We start from the raw sequence: 16,716 nt of genomic DNA on the forward strand, positions 1-16,716 counted from the left end.
AGAACAGCTTGACATTAAGGCCAAAATCCAGTGTGCGTGGGAGACAGTCTGGGTCAGCATAAACCTGGCCTATGATCTAGGGAAAAATGAGAGGATCACTTAAATACAGCAACAGTTCCAGAGTGCTAACAAACAGGCAACTACAGCGTCACACAGGGGCTTCCTTCAGAGTGTGAGAGTGAAAGTGAAAGAGCAGAAATACTGTTCCTCCTTTTCAATGGGACTAGTTGCACAAGGGATGAACAAGGCACTGCATACAGACAAACTTCACAGGAAACTTTTTCAAGACCTAGCAATGTGGCTGCTGTTGTGAAGGCAGGCCCAGACACCTTCTCTTTTTCCCCAGGGTCTCCCTGCTAGAAGTTACCAGATGATGTACACCTCTGAGAGCTCGGCAGTGTCTCACTACTGGTCAGCTACTGTGCTGCAAGGGATGGTGCAGCCCCTCCCGATCACAGGTAATCAACACAGCCTGCATCACTATCCCATGTCTCCCCTCTCACATGATCTTGCCACACCAGCAGCAAAGCTCCTCTATCTTCAGAACCTGTCCTAAATGGTGCTGTGAAGTCAACAGCACCACAGACTCTTGAGTTGCTCTTTTACTGGCAGATCCAACCCCACCCACAACCAGAGGGTAGGGGTGGAGGGAAGAACAACCATAACCAATGCCCAGGAGGTTGCAGGGAGAGCCAGCAGAGGAAAGGGATGGGTGGAACAGAGAAGCCCTGCCCCAGCACTCTGATTTCCCAGCGTTCACCACCCACCTGCTGAGGCACACTCACCACCTCCAGCACTAGAGGACTCAGTGTAATAAGAAGGAAGGAACCTACAGTGGAGAACTGTGGGGTGAATCTGGACTCAGACAAGGTCAATGTCTATATAGACTCACACAGGCAAAAGTATCAGGTTTAAAGCCCCACTGGATATCACAAAAAGGGTGTTATTTATAACCACCCAGGCTTTTCTATGCCAATAACTCAGCAGGACAACCACATCCTGTAACTAGACAGTGGAACGCCCATTATGTATTTTGGCAGGGTTATTTCCTTATCTATTTCAGTGTGTAACTTCTTTTTTTAGCATCTTTATTTGTGTGAGAAGGAAAATGTTCATATGCTACTATCCCTTTATTTGTCATTTTTCTAGATGAAACAATTGTTTTAATCCCTCATACAGATTTTTCAAGTTCCTACATCTATCACTCACAACCACAACATTCTCTGAGAGGAGGTCCCAGTATAAACAGAGCTCCAGATGAGGCCACAAAGATTTATGCACAGATATTTTCTTTGTCCCCTTCATCCAAACACTGAAGATGAATCTGTGCTGGTCTCCCCCAGTGAGACCAGCTGCTGTGTTATCCATACATATAACTTCTTGCCTTTCATCTGTATTTCCACTGTCTTATACAACTCTCAAACTGAAAATGCCTTGCAGCTTCTGAGCGGTGCTCTATGCAGCCAGAAAAGTCTGATAGAACAATAAGACTGTTGGCTCAGAGATAAACTAAGCCAACAGACTTCAGGGTGCAAGCTACATTAATCTACCTGCAAAGTGGTTTCAGTTTCCCCTTCTTTGAAGTGAAGGGCCATCCCCAGTGGAACATCTGAATTTGCTGAGATTCTATAGCTGATTGTTCTTTTAATGAGGCAATAGAAAAAGAAATAACTGTCCCAGTTTCAGGAAATATGTCTACTTTCAAATGGATACCAGGGCTCAATCAGAACTTGATGGATTTTTTAATGGTTCCTCTCAGTCCAGGAGGAACCTCTGTATTTCTTCCAGTCCAGGAAAAAACTCTTTATGGAACCAAAAAGTTACAAGACAGTTACAAAAGTTACAAGAAAGTTTACAAGGCAGTAAAGGCAGAGTAAGCTTGTACTCCCAGCCTAACTCACTGTGGACACTGAGACACAGAGAACTGCCTGATAGAATGTATGTGAGGAGATGGCAATGGGGAAGAAGTTCATTAAAAAAACCATGTAATGTCCTGGTCTTACCTCACAGAGGACAATCCCAAATGAAAAGATGTCCACTGTCTCATCGTAGCTTTGTCCTGCAGGAAACAACAGACATTCAGCTGTGAGAGACAGTTCCCTATCCAGCTATTCCAGGACTTGCTGGTCCAAAGATTAACTAAGCCTGTTCCCTGGAGGTCCCTAAACCAGGAGACAAAGCAAGGCTTAAATCTGAGCAGGGTCAGTTGCTCCAGAGTATGTATACCAACTGCATCTTCCTATACAGTGACATCATATATTTTAAACCCACTTCTTTCTTCTACTGGACACAACACAGGGAAGGCTTGTGTATCAGAGGTCTGAGCAAATGCTAAGGGTAACTGTGGAAAGCTTCAGCCCATTCCCAGTGATTGCTGTTCTAGTGCATCTCAACAGTGCACTCGGTGTTCAGCTTCCGCAGCAGCCAGCGAGTGCCTGGTCCCTGCTGCAGTGACTGCAGAGATAATAAATTACATCCTAGCAGCACTTTGCATCTGGCTCCTGCACACCATCCTCTGCTTGCAGGCATGCCCCCTCCTGCCCAGATCTGGTAAACAGCCTTGCTTTCAGAGGTGATGTCAGACTATGTCTTGTTCTCTTGACAAATGCCAGGTCTGAGACGAGCTCTGAGAAGCAGCCTCATGTAGACCTGTCAGAAGAAAGTTAACAGCATGCAAGAAAGCCACATGGAAGACTTGAGCTGGGAGGGAGGAGCCCAGGCCTCCCTTCCCTGGTGAACTGTGTTGGACAATACTGATATCTAGCCAGCCAAACTGCCCAACCTGGTCAAACAGACCTGCTCATTAGAAGGAAATTGTGTCTGCTGTATTTCACCCTTAACTCCTGCAGGGGCAGTTTCTCCCCTAAGGGACATAGTTAATTGTTAATGCAGCTGAGGGCTGTGTGCCAAAACCCAGATTTCCCTGCACTTGGACAACTCCCACCCTGATCCTGAGGCTTCTGCAAACCTGGCAGCGGGTGGCTTCTCCCTGGACCTGTGCAACAGCACACATAAGCCTCCTCCTGGAGTGTAATGACTGCCTGTCTCAAGGGGCAGTTCCAACGCATGAGGCTATAACAGGAACTGATCCCAGGCTCAGTCTCTTTCACGCCTCCTTTGTCTTCCTTGTTATCTGCATCATAGCAAGTTTAGGTCTGTTGCCCTCCAGAAGAATCCTGCTGTCAAGCCAGAGACAGGTCAGATGGGACAAAGAATTAGCACTTAGCAGGTCAGGTACTGTGAGAGAAGTACAGCTCGGGTACCTGTGTGTATAAATAAGCATGTACACTAGCAGGTCTAAAGCCACAGGCTCTAATAGGCTTGACTGTCACTAGGGCCTGGACGCTTCCAGTAATGCTGTCATCCCTACACCCTGCCACAGGCTGTCTCCTCGCCTGCCCCAGGATCAGTATCTCACCATTCAGCATCTCTGGGGCCATCCAGTACGGGTTGCCAACCACCGTGTAGCGCTTCTTCCTGTCACTCTTGCGCAGAGTCCGTTTCTTGGCAGATGGCTTCTCCAGAGTGGGCTTTTTTCTCTCCTCCACAATCAGCCGAGACAGGCCGAAGTCAGCCACCACCACTGTCTTATCCTGCACAAAGGATTGAGTACAAGCCACTGATTCCTCTCAGCTCCCTTCAGGAGCAAAGAGGCTGCAATTCCTGTTCGTTATCAACTGCACTGTAAGGGCAACTATCAAGGTCTCCTGCAGCCAGATGAGTGTAGCAAGCTGTCTAGAAAGGTTTTAAGACACCCAATTAATGAACCAAACAGATCATTTTCTCTCTTCCTGTGTGGTCACTAACACCAATCCCATCAATTTGCGTACACTTGCTGGGGCAAACTTGGACCTTTCCTTTCAGACCTTCCTATTCTATCTGGCCAGGAATTAACTTAGACTTTAATACTGGGCCATTTGAAGCCCACATGCTAATCTCATATTCCAGCCAAGTGAACAAAAGCAAGGCCTGAGGGAATGAAGCTACACAAAAATAAAAAAGAGAAAGCACACACATGTGCACAGAGCTGCACACTTGTCCAAATCCTGAGTGCCAATAAAAAAAGTCATGAAGTGGTTAAAAGACCAGAAGCAGCTGTAGATGAGATCAAGACAGAGCTTTACTAACTCTGGTAACATGACTGTTAATAGCAGATGCTACCATAGGTACAAGAACAGAATAAAGAAACAGTGAAAGCTAGATCAGTCTGGAAAAATCCTGTGTGAAGATGAAGCTCCCTTCTTTAGGGCACTAAAGGCCCCTCTGCAATCAGTTCCAGCCTGACAAAAGAGGGAACACCATATGGAGAAAACTGGAGGAGGAAAACGAGCAGGAGAGGAGCAGCATGCTGTGGGGAACAGGGGTGTAGCTCACCAACTTGATTAGGCAATTGTGTGAATTCAGGTCTCTGTGAATGATGCACATGGAGTGCAAGTAAGCCTGGAACAGAGGGAGAAAACTTGGTGTTAGGGGTTCCCAGGTGAATAAGTCCCTTCACATTTACAGACCTCAACAGCCAGATGCTAGTAGTCAGGCAGAATCCACAACCCCTTCTGCATCACCCTGCTGAAGCAGCTAACCCTGACCCTGGAGGTTTGCTCTGTGATGAAGGAACAGTCCAACTCACCATTCCAGAGGCAATTCCTTTGGCAAAGCTGACCTTCTGCTGCCAGGGAAACGGGTCCTGAAAGACAAGTCCTCAATGGTCAGGGACTATCTTACCAGCCAGGTCCCTTACCAGGGACTCTTACAGCAGTCTGAGGAAGACGATAGAGCCCCATGAAGAAGGCACTTCCTGCCTCAGGCCACTCACAGCTAAGAAGCAGGTTTTCCAACACAGAGCCAAAGGAGAAGGCTAGCAAGCAGCTGCATAAGGCTGGTACCACCACCAACACACTGCCAGCTTCATTGGGCAGAGCTCTGCCAGGCTCTTGTACTCACCGCGGTGCGGAGGAAGTCCTTCAGGGTGCCCCCCTCAATGTACTCAGTGAGGAGATTCAGCTTCTTGTCCTTGTACAGCACACCGATGAACTTCAGCACGTTGGGGTGATCCAGGCTGCGCATCACTTTCACCTGGGAAGCAGAGACATCCCACCCAAAAGAAGAGGATGGAACAAGTCCTGACAGATCCACTCTGGAGTGACAAGCACTCCAATGCTGGAGGTGCCCTCCAGGGATCACGGAGTACACTCAAACCCCAACCTTTTCACACTGTGCAATTAACCTGATTTTAGTCTTGAAGAAGAACACCCTTGAGTTTGGCTAACTTTTAAGAGACAGGAGCTCTTCAGCACAGCTCTCTGGTCAGTACTGCACATGTCAGGGCAGGAATAGGCAGCCCCCAAGATAAAAGTTTAGCTTAAATACAGAAGGAGTCTTAAATATCTTACAGATATCGGCCCTCATCCTTTGTATTTATGCACAAGGCTCAAGGGATAAATCCTTTATGTATTACACAGCTCAATTTGCCTCAGACTCAGGCTGCTTCTTATAACTGAAAAATTAATGAGTTGGGAGCCAAAGCCATGTCTATTCTCAGTGTGAGTCACACTTCAGTGCAGCAAACATTCAGCTCATGTCAGCTTTTCCTCATGTGACGTCTTTCTCCTCAGCGTCTTGATTCCTGCCAGGTTGCTGGCACAATCACTCTCTTTCTGGAGAAAACAGAAGAGAGTTCCACCACACTACTGGCTCAGAAGCTTTTTGAAATCTTGCTCCTACCTCTGTCAAGAAAGTCTTCTGTGTTTCCTCATCACAGCGAATCAGCTCCTTCATCACCATCACCTTTCCTGTTGCTTTGTGAGTCACCTGGTTGAAACAGAAACCACAACTACAGGCAGGGTTCAAGAATCCATAGCTCCAATGCTCTTGCAACTCTTCTGAAAGAGACGGTAACATTCCCCTCCATCCAGAGTGGAATATAGATGTGAGAAAACTCAGAGCCCAGGAATTTGTAGAAAAGGGCATAAAATATTTTCTTTCAGAATTCAGCAAAGATTCTGCATGTGAAACAGAAGCTACCTAAAGCTGACAGAGGATCATACCAAGGGATCAACAGCATCTCAAGAGCCAGAGCTGAAGCCTCCATCTTAGGTAGATGCACACAGGCTGTCAAAGCCTCTGAAGGCTTCAGTTCTGTACCTGTGCATGTCTCAAGCTCCTTTACAGAAAGTACTTGCCCAGCATGAGGCTCACATGATGTACAAACACCCCAAACAAATACATTCTGTATCAGCAAAGAAATCAATGTTCACTTGCATCAGAAACCAAACCAAACAACCCAAAACTACATTACTACACGTTTTAGTTTTATGGGGACTCTGACACCTGATGGTTGCTGATGAGCTTATCAAACTTACTCACGTGCAAGTGAAAGTGGGATGTACAGGCTGTTCAGTTAAGGCAGGAAGCAGTTATGTTCCCATGCTCCTTGGAAGCAGTGTATTGCTGCCTGCAAGGAACAGTCCAGAATGGTGGCAAATAGAAATCCACCAAAGCCATCAGGTAATAAATTTTCCAGCTCCTCAAGAGCTGTATCCAGCTAATTCCTGGATTTTTTTCTGTATTCTACAAGTTTCTTTTAACCAGCTCTGCCTTGCTTGCATGGGGTGTATGAGTGAGTGGAAAGGGTCCAAATGATGATGAGTAGGCTTTCCTGGAAATCCTTTCCCCTTCAGTTGCTTAACTCAGACAGCTCAGTCTCCCCAAGATCTCCAGGTAACTAAATAACCACCATCTCTCTAGGAACAGACAGGAACTATTCTGACCAGGCACAGTACTTGCTGCATTAGAACCAGTCATTCTGAAGCTAAAGCGAATGGTCACTTTTTTTTTGCCTCATACCCTTTAAAATAAAAGCCTTTCAGAAAAACTACAGAACTGCAATCCAGAACACAAGACCCAGTTATAGCATTTAGGAAGCTTATGAGCTCTTGCAAACACTGTGGCACACTAACTCTCTTTGGAACCACTGGACACAGCAAGGCTGATATAAGTGGAATAGAAATGCATGGAATAACACAACAGAAGCAAGAGTACAATATTCTTCTGCTCCTGTTCAAAATCAAGCATCCATATACAAGTAGCGAGCCAGGGAACACTATGCATTTCAGCCAGGGACATGAAAGCCAGGGACATCTAATACCCAAAGAGAAAGGGAAGTGAAGAGACAAGGACAAGACAAGGCTAAGTGGAATTCTTAAGCTGACATACCAGCAAAACTGAAACAGGTGTCATGATGAAACTCCACGAGGGCAGTTTTAACTCCCACAGCATGCAACAGAACAGGATGGCTATGGGGTAATTTGAGCAGAAAAGAAACACCTTTGTGCCATTAACTGTGGGGACACCGTGGACAAAAGCATGCGAGAGGAAAGGTTCTGCTTACCTGGACCTGTCATTTCTCTATGAGCAGAGGAGAAGAGAAATATGCTCATTAGTACGGAGCAAAAGCATTGGGTTTGCAGTACTGGTTCACCACCTCCCATGGAAGCATGAGATGAATATGGTGGCTGGAGACCTGAAGTTTATACAGGTGTAAGGAGAGAAGTCCCATAACATGGTGAATAACCACCTGAGTACTGAGGAGCTCACAGCACCTTAGCAAGGCAGAGGAAGCTGCCCCCCATGCTGTCATGGATGGCAGGCAGGAGCTGCTGAAGCACCCCCAGTCAAGACTGGAGAGCTTAAATACAAGAGAACTGCTATTAATGGAGATTTTAACTGTGAGAGTCGTGCAAGACCTGACTGCTACTACTACGCTGACAAGCCATTTCACCCGTCTTTGCTGGGTGTTCAGACATGGTCATCCCTACATCAGCCTGGCAAACCACCAAGCATGCCATACTAAGGGTGGGTGAAAAATGCTGTACTGGGAGTTGAAAGCAGCTCTTCGTAAGAAAGATGCTCATCAGAGAAACTAGATTGTTCCCCATTTTTCCCACCTTACCCAGGTGGTTGCTGTAACACAGGCACTCCAGAGCTCTAATTCTAACTCAGGAGATAAGTATGAATGGCCAAGGTTGACACTCAAAGGAGACAAAGTCAAAACTGCCTGCAGAGACACTTTATGGTTAAGGAATGAAATGAAGAAATGGATCTCACTGAGAAAACAAAGTGAGTTTCAAGATCAATCCGTATCAGCAGGGCAAAGGCCACTGAGCCAGTGGTGAAAGGATCCTGAGACAGACAGACATGGCTGTAATCAAAGTAAATGATGAATGCACGACCTTCCTCACCTTGATTGCTTGTCCAAAAAATCCTTTTCCTAGTACTTCTCCATGAATCAGGTCACAGGGCCGGAAGATTTGCTGGGAGCAGCTAGAAGAGGAACGCAGGGATTCGGAACGACTGATGTCCCGGCTCAGGAGGAGCGGTTCCTTTGGTGAACTGGGGCCAGGAGACTTAGAAATGCTGTTGCTTCGCCTAGAAAACAAAGGAGACAGGAAGATCAGAGAAGTTGTTAGTAAACTTTTGGTTTGACATATCCCATTGTTAGCTCCTAAGGGACCAGTTTCTACGTGCGCTCCAGTACTCTTCATATCTCAAAAGTTAGATGCTTTCCTAGCACTGCGGAAGCTCTCTACAAACACAAGACAGCTTCTGAGTCGGAGGTGTCTGACAACACATCTCCTGCACTGTCAGTCAGAGGTGCAGCTCTGTAAAGAAGGAGGAAGCTGAAGATGCAGCACTTGCCATCTCCAGCTGAAGATTCAAGTACTGGTAAATGACTAAATGAGCAAATGAGTGTCTCGGTTTAGGAAGACAAGATTTTTTGCAAGTCCCAGGCCTCAGCCATATTCCCTCTAAGGACACATTCCTCCCCAGCCATTTAACTCTGGTAAAAAATCCGACCTTTATATTTCTTAAATGTAAAACTTACAAGCTTTTCTATGTCAAAATAGAGCTCCTTATTTTTATTAAGGAAAGTTTGCCATCCTGAAAGGGACTGGAGAGAGCACACGTCAATAGCAAGGTCTGAAGCTCTCTGCTGCTTCACCAATGGCCTATACCAAGGCTCGTATGGGAGACGAGTCGGGTCTCTGCAGGGCTCTGCAATCGCACGGCCCAGGCACAGAGCAGCCCAGACAGGCAGCACAGGGCAGAGGCAAGCTGGGCCAGGGCAGCGCTTCCAAGCCGCTACCTGAGGGAACGCCGCCGGAGCGTCCCTTCCAGATTCTCCTTGATGTCCAGTGGCGAGAGGGAGCGTGGGGAAATGGGAGGCTTTATGTGGCTGGGGAGACGGGAGTCCAGACGCAGCCTGTCCAAGCGCTGCGACACAGGATCGTGCTCAATCAGCAGCTGAAGTGTCTGGCTCGTCTTGCGAATCAGTTCCTCCACCTGAAATCAAACCAGAGGACAGGAGGGTAGCAGGCAGGAGGAGCACAAACGACAGGAGATAGAGGAGACACAGCAGAATGCCCCTACGGAATCTGAGTAGAGAGTCCAGTGAGATCACTCCATAGTTGTGGTTTAATTGTGCACACCACAGCTGTCTACCAGAGAAATCAAGCTAGCAACACAGAAATTCCCTACGCTATCCAAATCCTCATTCTTCTGGTCAGCTACAAGTGACCTATACAAAAAGTTGTGGGCAAGCTGGAGAGGGTCCAGAGAAGGGTGGCAAAGATGATCCAAGGAGCTGCCATAAGATTAAAGGGTGTGAGAACTGGGTTTGTTCAGCCTTTAGAAAAGAAGGCTTAGGGGAGACCTAATCACCATGTACCAGTATTTAAAGGGTGGCTACAAAGAAGATGGAGATGCCTTTTTTACAAAGGGTCACACAGAAAAGAGGAGGGATAACAGGTACAAGTTACTCCTGGGGAGATTCCGATTGGATAAAAGAGGAAAATTTTTCACAATGAGAACTATCAGCAATTGGAATAATCTACCCAGGGAAGTGGTGGAGTCCCCAACTCTGGACACTTTTAAGATTCAGCTGGACAGGGTGTTAGGCTGTCTTGTCTAGACCAGGCTTTTGCCAAGAAAGGTTGGACAAGACAATCCTTGAGGTCCTTTCCAACCTGATATTCTATGAAGTACTTTTTTTTCCTCTTTTTCTGAGAAGTGTTCAAAAAGTACACAAGCTTCCATTCTGAACAGTGCTGCAAAAAACAGCTTTGCAAAGCTACATGGAAATTTTTCTGAGATGTCTACTGTGCTCCCAATGTTCTCTTCAGCACCAACAGTAAATAAAACCCTTGCGCAGTGAAGGTCATGGTGGTCTCACTACACTCTTGCAGCATCACCTGATGTCTGTATAAAGCATTCACTTATAAATATAGATACCAAATACTTTTTTTGTCACATTTTCCTCTTCAGCTGGAAGGGGTAGCAAAGCTTGTCTTCATTTTAATTCCTACTGCCAGCATGAGTATGAGGGGTGTACACACACTGTATGTAGGATGGGAGAACAGCACGAAGAAACAGAAAAGCTGCAGGAAGGGAGATGAGGAGGATTCAGGACAGAACTCTACCCACCTCCTCCACCTGTAGTGTACGAATAGGAGCTCCATTGATCTCCAGGATACGATCTGCAGGGTGGATGGCGTTCCGGACATCTGGGCTGATGTGCATCCTGTTAACTCTAAACATGGGAAACTGTGGGTGAGAAGTCAGTTTAGCCAAAATTATGAATAATATTTGATCTCTGATGCCTCCCTTCATATTGGTACTTTGAAATAAAACGATGCTAATCTACTAACGCAGGGAGCAACCATTAGGCCAATTGCTTAGGTCTGAGCTGGTCTGGGGAGAGCTCTTCATTTGCCCAGTGGCAAAAATTGTTAGTCCATTATGATTCACCAAATGTTTTGTGTTCAGCGCAGGAGACAGCACTGAGAAATAAAGTTATCAGTTATGGTCATCCCAGGAGTGAAATGGAGACCAAACACACATGGCTGTTAATCAAAATATGTCCCTGTTATGCCAAGACATATCCCTGAGCAGTTAAAGCAGCTGGCAGGACAGCAGCACTGCAGAATTTTTACCAGCTCCCTCTGCGGAGTACCTCACGTACAACCTGGTCATACTCACTCTTTCACCTGGACACCAGTGGCATAGCTGGAGCAGCCACCTTCAACAGACACAGAGAACCCCCTCTTGCCATCAGTAGCTGCTGGCATGGAGATGAGGGTCAGCGTATAAGGCAGCTGCTCACGCAGAGACTCGGTGGAGTGTTTTTCTATCATCGGTGTCAGCACAATCTGGTTATGGCATTTTCCACTAAAAGAAGCGAAGAAAGTCATTATGGCTGTGTCCTACCCCTCCCTGCCAAACTCACACTTCCCAGTTCTCTCATAGGGCCAAAGGTTTTAGTGCTTGCACCATCCCTTCCTCCCTCCCTCCAAAGGCAGCTTCCTGGCATTCCTTAGCGTGGCACCCGGCTGAACCCCGGCGAGCCCGCTGCCCACGCTCTCCCCTCCCGCAGGAGCAGCTCTGCGGCACAGCTCACCAGTACAGAGTGGAATGCTGCACCAGCGCGTACGTGTCCCCATCCTCGATGATCACTTTGCAGCTCATGCAAGCAAAGCACTCGGGGTGATACTTGTATTCGCCAGCCACCTACAGACAGAGAGAGTGGTAGCTTAGTAGAGCCATCAGCAGGTGCAGCTACTGCTTTCCTCTCCAATTAACGTGTTCATTCAGGTCTCAAAGTCAAGTGGCATTTTTAACTGGAGAGTTACGTTAGCCCATTCTGCCTTTCCTGAACCCCATCCTTGGTACCCTGTTGGCAAAACTTCTCTGAAACAATGCAAAGCCAAGCCTGTGTCCTAGGAACCTCTGCTATATTTAGCAGCTGCTCAACTATCAAAAATAGTTGATAGTCTGCTGCAGACTAGTAAACAAGATATTAAACTTTCCTGTTCAGTTGCTCTTGGCAAGGTACACAACATTACGCCTGATTTAATAAAGCTGAAAGGGCTTTTTTTTTTTGGCAGACAGGCAGTGCACAAATTCAGATACTTTACCAGCCAACTGACAGAAAAAAAAACAGCAAGCTGAGACTGAGAAAACAAAATACCTTTAAAGAATATTTTATTCATTGCTCTGTTTTTCTGTTTTCCTTATAAGAACTTCCCTTATTAACAGTATTCTGCAAAGACTTCTGCAAGCAATGAGAAATTGCACTTTTCTCAGTACTTCTCCTTGAGGAAGCAATCACATTAATGAGTACCAACCATGCTGCTTTTACTTATGTCCTGGAAAAATAATAGTTATGTTTCATTCTTGACAGTTTTAAAAGTTGAATATTTGCAAGGTTGTGGCAGGGAGCGGAACATTTGGGTGAGCCCCATATTAGTCCTGGCAGAGTCCAATGCTTCAAAGCCACTGGGGCTAACACTACTTCAAGGCACCACTGACCAGAAAACTGCTCTGGCCATAGTCCAGGTGGGACTCAGATGGCAACCTTCCCTCCCTGCTGCTTACCCTGAGCTGAGAGGTTTGACTCTGCAGCACCATGGAAAATCACCCCATGGAGACAGGGAGGCACTGTGCTATGGAAACTGATGCCCCCTTAATCACCTTTCTACTTCTCAGGCTTGTGCATTTCAGCACCTTACTTCTTACTTTCTTTGTAAATACACTTCAGATCCTCACAACTCCCTCCTTTAAGAGCCACCCCCATTCAAAATTAATCTTTATCTAGAAGATGCACACACAAGCCTCATTTCTAATCTCTGATTAAAGACTAGAGTAGCCAGGAGACTATTACCTTCAGTTTATTTGGTTAGCTGAATAGCTAGGGCAACTCCCAACCAAATTCAAGGAGTTGGAGGCAGGCACGTCCTGCCTCTAGGCAGGAGTCCTTTAGAGTCCTTACCATCACAGGTCCAGTCATCAGCAGAGAGCAGCCATGGCAAGATTCCCCAAACTTTCCCCAGTAGTCTTTGTGACAGTACAGCTTCCCATCTTTCTCATAGTACCAGTTAGTGAGGGGATCCTGACATTCAGAACACCTTGAAGGAAACAAAGGAACAAAGCGCCAGTTGGCAACAGGTCACAAATCAGTGAAAAAGGTCCTCTCCTGCATGGAGACATTCAGCAGCAGCTCCCCAACAGCTCTTCTAGTTCTGGGTGTACAAAACCACTCAATTTCCCAATGCTTTTTCAACTCAAAATTAGCGCCAAACCCCAGGTTTGTAAGGAGCAGCGGTATCAACCAATAAAAAGGAAAAAAACAGGCTTATAGAGTTTAAAACAAATCCTATCATTTTATTAAAACACATAGCTTTATAAATCCTGCCTTATAAATTGGGTTCCTCTGCTTTCTCCTTCTTCCTGGATGCAAGCTTCCAGTAGCAGAGCTGCCCATCACACAGATAGCTCTGCTATGTTTCTACGTAAGTGCTTCTAGAGCATCACTCCATGTTGTTCCAGAGCACCCCTCTCCTCAGCCACTTTAAGAAGGGGATAAAGAGACAGGATCCACATCCCTGTACAACACAAAGTCACTTTTGCACCAATCTTTGTGGAAAGCCTTTCTATACTTCTGTAAGTAGACCTCTTCCAAAAAGTCAACTGCAGCACCACCCATTTGAGGGAGAGTTTTCAAAGCACTTCATCCTTTGAGCTCCACATACTTACTGCATCCACCAATTAACTGTGATGAAAGTCCTCCACCTCTCCCCACCAACTGCTCTTCCTTTCCTTGTGACACAAAAAACACAACAAACCAATAAAACCCCAAAACTATTTCTCTAATTTAATGGAGTCTCAAAATCCTTCACATGTCAGTGTCTGCTCCCATTTCAACAAGCTACCATTATTAAGCCTCTGTCTACACCCCCCCCAAGAAACAAACAACCCCATGCCCCCTCCCCTGCAAAAAAAAAAAAAAAAACAAAAACCACACCAACAAGGAGGAACAAGATGCAGTGAATTCTATTGCAGATACCATTTTAGTAAATCACAAGCAGAACCCAGATCTTCCTTCCTGAACACCAAACAAACCTGCCTCAGCAGGATGCACTGGGCAAGGGAGTTCAACTTCAGCAGAGAGATGTGACTTAACAGGGAGATAAAGCACAGACAGCAGTTGCATCACTAAAGATTATTCCATTAGCCCCAGGCAGCACGTTCTCAGACTTCAAAAGCAAAATTAGTCTGGCACTGGCCATTTCTGAGTGCAAAATCCAAGGTAGGTTAGTGAACAACAAATGGTTCAAAGAAACACCTTAAGGATCAATGTCATCGTCAGCATGATACTTTCCCAAAGGTGAAAGCGAAGTTTTTTCTGCCCCTTGCCCCAACAACTGTCCCAGTGACTACACTGGAGGGAAACCCACTGCACCGGGATGGGGGTTTAGGGGGCTGTGCCCTTCTGAACAGCAGGCCCCTCTACAGAACCAAATGCACCCAACTCAGATAGTGGAGGTGAACCTTTTACATGCTCCCAGGTCTAGGATGAGAGCTACTGTTGACTTCACCTTTCACAAGCTTCCTGAAAGCTTATTTGTGCCAAAGACATTCCTTGTAAACTCCACCAGCTTGTAATAAGCGTGATGATGTGTGGAGCTGGTTGTGCTCCAACACGGAGAGAGTTATTTGCTCCATATCAAGAGACTGCAAAGCAACAAGGTGAAGCTGCTTGCAAGCAGTCTATGGTTTTAGGGGAAAACATACCTCATGAGGTATTTAGTGCCATACCCTACCCTCAGGAAAGTTGCTCCTTCTAAGGTATTTGGCTTGTTATAGTGTTTGTTCTCCCAGCTGAGGAGCTCCAGATCCTGCCCCCACCCCAGTGACGGGAGAGAAGCCCAGCACGTGCAACAGGCCCTGCCAATTCTGTCTGAGGCAGGGGCAGCAGTACCTTAAAGTTGCTACACATGGCACATGCATCATTACAGCCTCAGCCTTGAGGCACTGTCATGGTTACACCCTGCTCATGGTATGCAGGAGTCCCAGAGGGCATTGTAGAGCATTTTGCCTTCAACCACTACCTTTGGCTTTCATTTGCAGTAAATAGCCCACGCTCAATGATCAACTAGGTGAGTGGGAGGGAGCAAAGAGCAAGTGGAGACTAACAGCAAAGATTTCTATCACCTTGTGGCAGGAACATCTGGCTCAGCATGGGCAAATCGCATCCCTCAGTCTTATCCAGCTTCTGCATGCATGCCTGTACCAGTATGTGCTCCAGGAGTGATTACATCTTCAAACAGGGAGCTGTGACCAGACCTGCACTTGGGATGCAGACAGCAATACTGGAGACTGCTCCACCATGACTTCAGGACCTGGCTTTCTAAGTTATCTCCAAGCAGGTGGTTTATTTACTTATGTTTAAGCTCAACACCTTCCCTCCCTCACCCCTCTTCAATTTCACCTTCAACCACTCTTTTTCTCCCTGAGAAAATCTAAAATTTCTGCCAAAGCATCACAACTTCAATTCTGTTTAGACAGGCTTCAGAGGATTGTGTACATTTGTCCTCCCTTTGCCTTTCCCCTACTTCTCCATGGTTTGATTCCAACCTTACAGCACTTTGAGTACAAGTTTGCTTCCATCCGGAACTAAGCACTGGTATCTAATTTGCAAAACACCCATGGCAAAATGAAGGTGAGGGGGTGGAGCCAGCAGTCAGTTCTTTGCTATGCAATTAAACAAATCTGGGCAGGACAAGTTTGCAGCTTAAGGCTCAGAACCGCACCCAGGGCAGTGAGGCAACAGGAACAAAGCAACCAGCCCCAGAGAGGCTAGATAGGTGCTGGTAATGGTCTAACTGGCCCCTTTGTTAATCACCTCCAACACAGGACAGGGCTACAGCCCACATTGCCAACCATGCCTTCTGTCACGTAGAAAAGGCCTTAGATTTGTCAGGTGTGGAGAACTGGCCAACAGCACCCAGGTACAATTTCAAAACCTGTTTCAACTCCTTCAACACCTTCGCCCCAATGATAAAGGCATCACATGATTGTTCCACGTGACTCTCGTTGAAGAGATATGCCAGAATGTTATCTCAGAAGATAGGAAAGTTACCACTCCTTCCTTTCCTTCCTCACTGGAGTGCGTGGTGTTGCCAGGGCTCACATCAGCTGAGACAGGAACACAAGTACTGCTATCACAACCAAAAGAAAGTAAGATTTCTTGCTCTTCTGCCTCATATGGATTAGAAACCACTCATCTTCTCCTAGATGATTTGCTAATTCTTATTACTGAGTAACAAAGCATGGTAATCAAGTTTCTTGGAGGACTGGCAACAGTCATGCTTCACATGTTTCCTCTGGCTGCCCAGCCACCTTTTGCAGAGCTGCAGAGCCCTGCTCCGATTATACAGTCCCATGCATTATTTGTCACTTCCCAGTGCTGGCTATAAAGTGAATCGATCTGCATCCCACCGCCAAACTCCAGGAACGCCAGGCAGCACCTGGGCACAGCCTTCAGCCCTGATTATGGGTTGAAGAGCAGGTGCAGAGAGTTCCAAAATCGCTGCTTGATGGCTACTTGGTTTTGGGGATGGTGGTGTGGTAGAAGGATCAGGTCACAACAGGTAACCAACCTGGTTTTCACTGAGATGGAAGACTCAGTTGATGTGGCATCTCTTTTACATCTAAATGAAAGCCAATACCCTCATGGAATCAAAGACTTCCCTGGCACTGAAGAGACAGATCCCTTTGAGCAGGGCTCATTAATAAAATGCACCCCTCACACAGACTGTCAGGTTAGATCAGTTAACGCTAGACAGGCTCGGAAGAGGTGTGGTTCCCATTCTGCCGGGCGAG

At 46.5% G+C, this 16,716-nt stretch overlaps 1 protein-coding gene across 1 annotated transcript in view; it reads right to left on the reverse strand.

The window, feature by feature from the left end:
- The window catches only part of LIMK2 (LIM domain kinase 2), a 19,405-nt gene that overhangs the window by 1,304 nt on the left and 1,385 nt on the right, over nt 1–16,716 (reverse strand). Inside the window, 13 exon segments of the mRNA XM_008936595.1 lie at nt 1–76; nt 2,004–2,059; nt 3,419–3,593; nt 4,375–4,440; nt 4,628–4,684; nt 4,942–5,073; nt 5,722–5,808; nt 8,238–8,424; nt 9,143–9,339; nt 10,480–10,585; nt 11,035–11,223; nt 11,453–11,562; nt 12,824–12,959. The exon segment at nt 1–76 is cut by the window's left edge and continues 17 nt beyond it. Of these exon segments, the coding sequence (XP_008934843.1) occupies nt 1–76; nt 2,004–2,059; nt 3,419–3,593; nt 4,375–4,440; nt 4,628–4,684; nt 4,942–5,073; nt 5,722–5,808; nt 8,238–8,424; nt 9,143–9,339; nt 10,480–10,585; nt 11,035–11,223; nt 11,453–11,562; nt 12,824–12,959 (1,574 nt within the window).

This window comes from Merops nubicus, unplaced genomic scaffold, assembly GCF_000691845.1.
Source record: "Merops nubicus isolate BGI_N331 unplaced genomic scaffold, ASM69184v1 scaffold17783, whole genome shotgun sequence".
NCBI lineage: Eukaryota > Metazoa > Chordata > Aves > Coraciiformes > Meropidae > Merops > Merops nubicus.